Source organism: Sinocyclocheilus grahami, unplaced genomic scaffold (genome assembly GCF_001515645.1).
Source record: "Sinocyclocheilus grahami isolate Dianchi unplaced genomic scaffold, SAMN03320097.WGS_v1.1 scaffold90.1, whole genome shotgun sequence".
NCBI lineage: Eukaryota > Metazoa > Chordata > Actinopteri > Cypriniformes > Cyprinidae > Sinocyclocheilus > Sinocyclocheilus grahami.
The window spans coordinates 688353-699351 of record NW_015505269.1 but is presented as its reverse complement, the minus strand read 5'-3'; the positions used below and the strand labels follow the sequence as shown (position 1 = coordinate 699351).

At 37.7% G+C, this 10999-nt stretch overlaps 1 protein-coding gene across 1 annotated transcript; it reads right to left on the bottom strand.

The window, feature by feature from the left end:
- Nucleotides 1-4828: 4828 nt before the first annotated feature.
- LOC107587172 (uncharacterized) lies at nucleotides 4829-9416 on the bottom strand. The gene is made up of 6 exons (XM_016274839.1): nucleotides 9372-9416; nucleotides 8620-8683; nucleotides 8319-8421; nucleotides 7897-8093; nucleotides 7594-7716; nucleotides 4829-5426 (listed from the first exon to the last, which is right to left on the bottom strand). Exons 2-6 carry the CDS (start codon nucleotides 8664-8666, stop codon nucleotides 4829-4831), a joined length of 1068 nt encoding a protein of 355 aa, XP_016130325.1. The 5' UTR covers nucleotides 8667-8683; nucleotides 9372-9416.
- Nucleotides 9417-10999: the final 1583 nt, after the last annotated feature.

Below are 10999 nucleotides of genomic sequence, written 5' to 3'. Positions count from 1 at the left end.
TTTCCCATGCCAAGCTTTGATGAGCTTGGATTTTATATGGTTTTACTACATTACGTTTGCTAAACTATAAATGCATTCACATTACTACCCGTAGTGATGAGTAGTCTATTGATGCCAGAGGTTCTCTGGTTCCATGCATTTGTTCTGTGGCCCATAAAATATTCAAAGCACATCTATACGGCCATTTACAGGTTTGGACTGATGCAAAGTATTTGCCACATTCAAGTCAGGCCATGTTCAGTAGAAAGGGCCATTGACGGACATTAAATACACTGATATTGTTCATTGTTACCTGTATATCATGATACGTTGTGCTTTATCTGATGTTAATCAAATAAAGTTAATTGAAAGAAGAACAGCTACTTTTAGAAACATCTGTAACCCTTTCTCTGGTTATTGCTGATGAGAGGTCTTCTAGTTACAGATTTGACACTGTCGTAATCTTCACGAATTGATACCGACTGCTGAGGTGGTAATTTGTGGCACTGCTGTGCTTGCAGTCAAATATAGAAAGTTACGTGAACACATTGGCACAGTGCAAAATCTCACTATGCACAAAAAGAGCGTGCTGGTCCCGCTGAGAGATAAAGATTGCATGATGCAGTATTTCGTGAACAGGTGTTGTTCCTGCTGGTTGCATGTCATTTTCGGATGGAACTGAGGAGGAGCTCAAACTATAGATTACAAACAGCAGAGCAAAAACAGACGAGTGGTGAAAGCTTCACTATGGCCTTAGATAATCTTAGACAGGCAATAATCTGTAGGAGTCAGTGTACAAACACATACGCACATGCTTTAGTTGAGATCATATGACACTGAGCATACACCGTACATACGCACAGGATTGACACCTCATTGTAAGTGAATTGGAGCGTGTGCCCTAGTGACTATACTGGTGGCCTTCCAGTTTTGGAGGGGGGTCTGATGCTGAAGTAGCAACTGTGGCTGTAAGCCTAACATTTCACTAGAAATCTGATAGGCAGATGAATGACCTCCACATAAGGGAGCTGTCTGTAAATGCACTGCAGCTGTTGCCCATATATGTTTCTTTCTCACAATAACAATCAAACCAGATGAATTTTACTATTTCATCAAATGCTCACATCATCCATTTAATACAAATATAAGCCACTTACAGTGATTTGGTAAACAGGTTTTAGATGCACTTGACCGGAGTGGATTTTTGGCTTTATGAATCCCAATAGCAGTTATATAAAATACAATAAAGATCAATAAAGAAATTTACTATTAATAGTAAACAGAGGAAAACATTGGAAAAAAACTTCGAGTTTGTGGCAATGTAGCAGATGTTTTGAGCAAATTTTGAGATAGAACTGTTTTTCATAAGAAATACACATTCATAAATGATCATTAAATTCCCAGTCTGTTTGGATTAACTTCTTCCTCCTCCTACTCTTTTGTGCTTCCTCCATAAGCATTATCTTTACATCACCATTAAACGCTGTCTGAGGACTTTTGTTTGTCCTTCCCTTTTATGTTTCGAGTGAACTTTCAGGTAGCTTATCTGAAACTACTGAGGCAAGCTGTCGTTTGCGTCAGAAGTAACAAGCATGGATAATCGTCTCTTGGGTTGTGTCCTAAATAAGGGCTTATTTAACAGGGTTGTTTAAAGCTCATCTAAGAGTGCAGAGGCAGTTTTTCTTACAGCTGAACAGGTCTTACACAGATCAGAAGACACTGATTAGTTAATGTTCTAACCAAAGTATTTTGAAATTTAGGGGGGAAAAAAGCTTAAAGAATAGGTTAATCCAATGTCCGTTATTGACATTGGCTTTTCTGTATCGACAATCATTAAACTGTAGTCCAAAGTAGTAATTATTGATAGTTAATGAACTATTCGATATTGCAAAGCTGCTTTGTTAAAACTACTGTAGATGTAAGTTACTCCTACAATAAGGATAGTTCATGCATTAGGTGTCATAAACTAAAATGCAAAATACTTCTAAAAATTACATTTATATTAATTTCTGCATATACTAATACGAGTTGTATATAATTTAACATTAAAGTATTATGAATTAACAAAGAAAAGTAGTATATTTATTAATTCAGAAATGCTATAAAAATGTTCATTGTACAAATATTCATGATACCTAAAGCAACTAATGTTAATAAATTGAACCTTATTGTTAAGTGTTACCAATTACTCTTGAAACTAAAGATATGAAATCAGAGACAGCAGTTAAGATGGTGAGACACAAATCCTTCAACTTGAAATGTAAGAATTTGTCTCAGGCACAACAGCACTCCTGATTTTTAATCCTATAATTGATTAGTAATTATGCAAAGGAGTTCTTCTGATGCTATAGATTTTTTTTTAATCTGCTAATTAATTAGAAGAATTATGCTGTCATCTTGTGGTTAACAAGTAACATTGCACAATATAACCCTTGAGGTTTGCCAGGAAAAAGGCTTGTTATGCCCTCTAGTGGCAAATCTATTCCAGTACATGGTCACTAACTGGTTCATGTATTTATTCATATTTTCCCCTAGTGAGACTTTCCCACTGAAGTAGACTTACTATATTTGCTTAGAGATTTCCTTAGAAAGTGTTGTTATTATTGTACCAATTTACAATAATCTGAACATTTTTCTATGGTCATTTGGCAGTTGGGTCAGTGTGTTCAGCTTGAGGCCAGTTCGCCATTATTCTCTTTAGGAATGAGAGGAATACCTGTCAGTTGGAGAGAAAAAGGTCGGGCAGTACCGGGACAAGGCTGTGGGGGACAGAGCCATGGGTGATATCTGACCAGATAATCGGAGCGTGAAACCAGGGAGCTGTTACTCACATACACAAGCACAGCAGGAGAAACAGGACTTGAGAAACAGGCCACATGCTCGCTTACTTACACACACACACATACTGACTCAGCAATGAAGCTAAGCTTGGGCCGCTGAAGTCCTAGGTTGTGACATGTTTGCTTACTACTTGAAAACAAGCATGCTTAAGGTTGTTACACATGTTCCTGCCTTAATCACTGTAAAGCAAAGTTGGAAAAAGCACTTCTATCCTTTTCAGTATCAAGGTCCCTTTCCTCACCTCATGACACCTCCGTGTCACTCTATTTCAAGCGCTTTGTCTAAAGAATGAAAAATGTGAAATTTCTGCTCCGACCTCATTGCTGAAATAGTGGAGATCATAGACATGCTTTGCAATTCATCGTTGTGACATTTTTGCCTCTCCGTTCCAGACTGTGCACTTGGAATTCATCCTGACAGCACTGTGAGACAGACTCGGCTCCACAGGGGGGTCTGGTCCACCCAATCATGATCTTGGCCCACCCTGGGCTGACCACAAGGATGGGGGAATGCAAACATATTTCAATTTAACCTAATTCAGATTTACAACAGCATTATTAATGAGCTTTTTAAATTAACTTAAATATATGTTTTATTTCTGCATGACAACACAGTGCTGGGTCAAAAACTACAGCTGGTCATTGGACCATTGTTTTAAGTTTAGCGATAATGTGAAGTTATCCAAGTTCCCATATCCCTTTAATAATTAGAAATCACTTACAACCTCTCCTCCTCAACAGTATTAATCTAAATAAAAGTAAAACAATAAAAAATATATAATATTATAAAGCATTCTGGTTAGAACTGACTTTTAAATGACATGGCAGCTTTACATGGTAAATAATTGAAGGGTTGGGGCAAGAGTAATTGTAACAATGTCTTTAGAATGCAAATTCACTGAAGCAATGACACATATTCAACATATCCTCATTTAAATTCTCTTCTAACCTTCGAAAGAGTAAAATCAATTCACTGTTAAGAAATTTTCTAAACAAACTGATTGCTTTCTATTTACAAGGTTTCCGCATGGCAACGATGTTGGGAGCAATGGTAACACTTCAGATCAAATGTGCAATGAACATGAATCTCCTGACAACTAATCAGTATAAAATAATTCATTTTATAATGTAACTTATAATGTAATGTATTATATTGCTTTAAATACATTTTGCTCCTGAAAGATTAACTTAAAAATTTGGAACCAGTACTGGAGGTTGTTAATTTTCAAATGTTGCAATAATCCCCAACCACTGCGACAATGGGTGATGTAATGAGTGTGACTTCTTCAAACAAGTCAATATTACTCTATAATAGGTATATTAATGGTACAGTTACTTCTAGCAAATACACATGTACATATACACACAAATACACATTATTATACCAAAAAATGGCAGATACATCTATAGTAGGCTATGATGATGGAACTTTAAAAATTGCCCTTGGCCTCCTATCACATTGTAGATTCTTCTCAACTGAGAAAATTTTATTGATTTTAAAAAGAAATGCCATGGAAACTAAGTGGAGGAAAGAAAAATTATTACATTCTTCCTCAGTAAAACAGACTTAGGATTCCTACCCCGGGATCTTAACACCCAGGAAATTGTATGGCATGACTTTATAATGCTCCTCAGAGGCACTTCCTGTACCTGTGGAACAGTGCAGCCCCCAGGGTCCAGTTCCGACAGTTTAATGATCCTTAGGGCTTCCATGGCAACCAGATGAAAGATGATTGGTTATACAGCAATAACTTGAGTTGTGCACAGGAGAACATTATGACCGTGAGTCCAATAATCGCTAAGCAATCAGGAAAAGTGCCAAGAGATTGCACGGATGTCTGTTTTAGCTTTATTGTCTCTGAACAAAATGAATTGGTGATCTTGGTGAACTTTGGTGATCTTTTTGTAATCATTTGTACACCGAGCAATATTAACTTTGAACTGCACAGAGCAGCACTTAAGTCCCATTAAGCATGTCAGATTACTAGGCAGCCATCTTGGTTGTTCCTTTAAGCCGCATGCTGAAATTCTGTGCGGCACAGGTATTTTGGAGAAGGCGTCGGGCAAGTCATGGTGATTTTGGGAAGCTTCTGTCCTTGGGAGTTGCACAGCTCCACGGTGCGTTCCATCAGGGAACCATATGGGCCCCTGTGTGTAGGAAACAGATCAACCTGGTCCTGGAGACAAGGAAAATGGACCTGTGGCAGAGCTGCACGATAAGGCAGTGGAGAATGTAGGATCTGGCGGCACAGATGCTCCTGGAACCCAGAAAATGGCTCTAGCAGGTGGGCCGCCAGTGGGCAGTCAAATACTCCTCCGTTTGGTGCTTTTTTCAGCACAGACCTCAGGGGCTGGCACGCTCTGTCAGTCTGCCTCATCTGTTTCATGGTGTCAGGACTGATAGGGTACACTGCCTGCACTGCAGGACTTTGGAAAGTGAGTCGAGATCTCAGGGACACTCCAGAGGCTTTGGCAGGAAGCAAGCAGGGCCCATTTCCTTGAACGCTATCCACCTTGAAAGAGAGAGACGTCTGCCCGACAGGTACAATTTTTGGACGCATCAATGCATGAACAGGTTTAGCTGAACTGAATTCCATTTTGTCCGGCCTTTTTCATAAGAGAATAAGAATCATTAGACATTTCAATTCCACAACCTTTTATTTGCTTAAAACTAACAAGCATGCAGACTTTGATGCTTGAACAGATGCTTGCTTAGTTTCTTGCAAAACTTTAAGTATGTTTCATGTGTTCATTGTTTATGTTGTCCTTCAAAAAAAGAACGATACATCAAATTGAGTTGCTCAGTTGCTATTACTTTTGTAAGCAAAGATACTTTTGTCTGGAAAAAATCTTAAAGACTGATATCTAATGTCTTATATCTAATGACCAGACCACCTAAAAATGCCTGACAACGATTCAGAAGACTAGTAAGTGCTTACCCAGTGAACAAAAATGTGTTCTTTCTTAGAATGTTTTGCTAAAATTCCCATTAAGCTATTTAAATGTTATTTTTTCATGTTTTTTTTAACATACAAAATGTCCGGTTTTTATTGTATTAAGAGCATTATTTTCTAGGTTTATGCAAATGTTAGAGGAACATTCCATTCTGTCATTTTGAAAATGTTATGAAAACTTTCATTTCTGAATTTTTTTCTTGACGTTCAAAAAAAAAAAAAAATTTTTCAAAAGTTTTAAGAAACTTTTTTTTTTCTTGGTTATGCAAAAATCCTGCAAATATTGCCCTGGGAACATTGCTTCTACTCATCCATCTATCCTCCACACCACTTATGTATGCTCTCTATGGTTGCAAGGTTGCAGCAAATAAAAATAACATTATAAGGACATTCTGAGAATGTTATTTTAAGAATGTTTTCTCTCAACATTATGAGAACATTCATTAAGTACAAATAACATCATAGGGACGTTCCAAGAATGTTGCTCTAAGAACATTTTCTCACAACATTACGAGAACATCATTAACTGCGAATAACATTAAAAGAATGTTCAATAGACATTATCTTAAGAAAGTTTTGTCCTAACATTTTAATAACTTATAAAGAATGTTAGTGAAAGTTATGGGAACATTCCCTGTTAGCTGGGCAGAAACACTCTAACAATTGTTAGTTAATTGTTCTTGGTTAACTAACCAGAACGCTTTAGCAACATCATAGCAATGCACTAAAAAATTCAGAAATTTACAGATTAAATGGAGAAAGGTTTAGTGACAGAGTTGGCCTTTTCAGTATGAATGTTGGAAACTTGGGTCAGATGCAAGCAACACAAACAAGTCTAAACAAAAAAAGTCTATAGCTTAAATAGGAAATCAATGAAAATGGTCCAGAATGATTTATTACATATTTATTTAGCTAAAGCTTTCTGTTTTTCTGAAATTATATCACTATATTATCACTATACATATATTTCAAAGCCTTGTCTGCATAGTTGGCCACAGAATGTTCCAGTACAGCAGAGGTTATCAGGTTATCAAGGTTATCAAAATCCAATTACCAGTTCTGTTACAAACTGTATTCATTAGCATTGATCGTGGCAAGCGGAGACATCTGAAACGCATTGCAAGTGCAGATATATCTGGACTTCATTGTTCTTAAATCACATAAGTTCTGTATCTACCAAAGTGAGGCATTTACACATACTCTCTGCACTTTACAAGCAGACCTCAACTGCTGTTGGTTGCACTGCGTAATTCCACTTTATTGGGACACTTTTCATAATTTCAGTTTATTAGCCCAGCTGTGGGGGCTGATAGTAAGTGAATAGAAATCTACATGCCCTCTCTCTCCCTCTCAGTTCTCAGCTCTGAACTCTGTTCTCTCTCCCTCACACCTCACAGCCTCAAATAAATGAGGAAAGCAGAAAAATACTTGCCCATGTGACGCCGAGACTAACCAGGCTTTAAATCATTAATAAGCAGAAAATGACTCCGCATATATCTGCCGGGCAAGATATCGACTGTGCCTTTTCATTTTTGTTCTGTGAATTTAACAGCACCCTAAATGCAGAACGAAGTCAAACCATGCACAAAAAAAAGAGCCTCCTGCCTACTCCTTTCATACTCAAGTATGAAAAAAGCTAAGGGCACTGAATTCTGCTGCAAAGTCTTATCGTCAGGGTTTAGATGGCCAGTCAGTAGATGGTTGATTTGATCTATGAGCTCACGGCTTTAAGTCCACAGTGGCGTGACTTTAATTTTTATAAAATGTACTTGAAATGTACTTGCATAGGCTAGCTTTTTAAGGAACAAATGTGGCATTACCTGCATCCAGACCTACAAGGGGGTCTTGGGAGGTCTGTTTCCTTCCAAGTATTCCAGGATTTGGTGATTGGTGGGAATTTGGGGACAGTTTTGCATCCAGTGCCTTTCACAATCAAACTGCACCTGGTAATCATAGGTTTACACCAGCACTGAGAATATTATATCATTGAATACTGACAATTAGTGGTGTTTGCATTATAGGAATAGTTCAGATTTAGAACTTGAGGGTGATTAAATGACAATATATTGGGTGTAAAAACATTGCTTATGAAGGGAACCAGTTATAAAAATTGTGTTCAGTACCTGGCGCTTATGAGAGGGGGTAAACCAGATATGTTTTTATTCTCAGAATGTCTGTATGACCTCTTGTCTCTGGGTTGGAGGGTTTGTGCAGTCATTACCGCTGGCAAGCTCTTATGACTCCGTACATCATCATCGTCATCTTCATCCCTGAGTGGCCCCTTTACATCAGGGAGATACGGAAGGCTGGCAGTTACATCCTATGCAAAACAATACAGTTGGTGCATACATCCATGGGATGAACTAGCTGCCATATAATGTGTGATAATGTACAGTTAGCCAGTCATTACTGCAAAATAAATCATGACAGGATGAATAGGTTCATTATGTACCAAGGCGGTAATTTTACGACAGTATTCCACCTATTATATAACTACTTATATACAGTTTAATGGTCAGTAGTCTTATTGATTCTGCAGTTTTACCCTGTGTTGCAGGAATGAGGCTGGTTCTGAGAAATGCGATGGTACAGGTGAAACATCACGAAAAGGGGATTGACTTCTGTGTTTCCTGATTTTTTTGGAGGGCCTGTTAACAGAGCAAGTGATCAGATTTGATACATTTACATTACAAGTATCCTCAACTGTGATGTTAGCTATAAATGTTCATCGTTTGTTCTTGCCATACTAAAGGCTTCTATAACCATATACAGAATGTATCCCAACATAAACATTATTTTTAAATATTTGCATTACTGTTTCATATTAACAGCACAGAAAATATTACCAGTCTCCATTCGCATCCATAGGAAAGCCTTTGCCAGAAAAGCCCATCTTGATTCTTATTTACCCTTAAAGAGAACAAGATGTTAGAACCCCGAACACAAAAAATAAAGATCCAAATAAGATTCATAATTACCAAATAAACTTTAATGAATATTACTAAACCTCTCCCTCCTATAAATAATTGTTTAATTAAAGATATTCTTGAGCAATAATTCCACTCTTATCTTTACCAACAGGATTTCAAGAATTCCATTAGTCTTCAAGAAGTCCATTAACATATAAATAGGTGTTTCATTGCATAAATCCAATGCATGTGCACTGAAAATATATTTTCAGCCACAGTGGAGATAATTCATCTACTGATACATCAGGATTGTTTTAAATCAATCTCATGCTTTCAGATATTAATCAAACACACAATCTACCATGAAATATAAAGCGTGTTGCCTGCCTATTTCCCTCCACATAAACCTCAAATTTCCTTATTCTCCATTTGAAATTTGTCAGTGGCAGATTAAAGAAGATTTACCATGGAAACTAAAGAAATTAGTGTATTCTGGCCTTGCAGCCAACAACATAAGAAACATAATATTTTAATAAAATGCACACTGTTTACTGCACACCTTGCAGTTCTCAACTGAATATAAGTTCTTGAAACGCAACAAAATAACTTTAGAGTAAGCCAAATATCCTGTTTTGATGTCAGGATGATTTGGGAAAATATCTGATAAAGATAAACCTCGTAAAACTTACCACGGGCATGCAGAATATCAACAAGACCATGGAAAGGCTGGCTGCCGCCACAAACTGAGGACAATCCAAACTACTGAAATCAGGACATTACCATGACCACCTTAACAGACCAGTCAAAATCCAAGACAACAAAGCTCTCTCAGCTGCTGATTGGGTGGTTGTGTCCCGGGACCCCACGGAGAGTTGAGAACAACCCTTTTTTGTGAAATGATTTGCAAAGGGACATTAATATCAGAACAGAAGCAAATAAAACAAACCTTGACTCAAAATAAAACAGGTGTTATTTGCATAATATTATACAACACAGTTGCCTGGCCACAGAATGAGCTCATCACATGCCCTAAAAACCTTTCATCCACCTTAAATTAACAAGCACTCCATAATCGTGCTCCAGTTCTGAGAAACTCCCTCAAAATACAGACATTTGTCAGTGCAGAGACTTTACTCTGGCACGTAGCTAGTGTAAGCGTCATTAGTTAGTCATTATGAGTTATATTCCCCTTTAGGGGGTGAGGTCTCCTTGCATTGTTTAAATCCGGCTTAGAGGTGAAACATTAAGCTTCAGGCTTTAAAGCAGCTACAAGCAGCTGCTCAGCAGGCCATGAAGGATCTGTCAGCAGTAGGGACGCATTAATCTGCAGTGTGCTTTTTTACGGCCTCCTGCTGTGATCTCCCATAGGGCAGTGCAGACAAACACTTCGTCATCATTACAAAACACATTTCATCTATAATGATGATTAGCCTTTTTTTGGCTTGCTCACAATAATATTATCAGTTTGGAAGAGGGAGGCTGTGTGCTACAGGCTTCTTATAGTCTTTTTTTAGAAAGAAAGCTTTGGTTGAAATGTTGTTTTTTACGATATGAAGTTTCATGGGATACTCGTGGAAATATCTCAAATTAACATGAACATGGAGGACACCTCGTGAAGCGACGATGATGGCCAACATCTGTCCTTATGAGCGAATGATCACGCCTGTGCATTAGCCCTCACACCTCTGATGCAAATCAGGCCACTGTAAATTGGCCTTTAATAGCATTTGCGTGACTCATTAGCATGCAAATTGGAAGTGGGTTCATTTAAGCGACAACCAACTGCTAATGTATTTTCATGCTTCCAGAAGCCTAGTAGAACCGAATTAAAATCCTGTTCAGATCTCTTCTACTCTCAGATTAGCCTGTTTGTCCACCAAGGCATGTTAAAATGCTGATATTTTAAAGTTTTTGTGAGCTTATAAAAATGAATTTTTCAGCATGCATGGGTAGAGTTGATGACCTTTGCATTGTTGCTTTGTTTTTCTAATGAACAACACGGCCTGAGCGAGGACAGACGTCAGAGCTGACCAGGTCCTCACATTGTCGTTAATCATAAAATAATTTCCGGCTTGCTTCCAAGTTATACTTTGTTTGAATGCCTCAAGTAATGAAAACTGTTACCCTAACTAGTGCTGATGAATCAACCACAACCAGGAACACATTCAGCTAAATAAATGTAATGGTAACTTTACAACTACTCGTTCCTGAAAACAAAACAGAAATTCTTAGCTGATTGATATAAGATAAACTCTTTAACTCATGCAAAACCGTTTCCAAGATGCGCTCAATTTGATGGTGTTGCAGTACAGCCAGT

Coding starts and splice junctions, on each gene's coding strand:
- LOC107587172 (XM_016274839.1), bottom strand. CDS start 8,666: ATGGGCTTTTCTGGCAAAGGCTTTCCTATGGATGCGAATGGAGACTG. Junction 8,422..8,619: donor ATGGATGCGAATGGAGACTG/GTAATATTTTCT, acceptor CTCTGTTAACAG/GCCCTCCAAAAAAATCAGGA. Junction 7,717..7,896: donor CCCCCTCTCATAAGCGCCAG/GTACTGAACACA, acceptor TATGATTACCAG/GTGCAGTTTGATTGTGAAAG.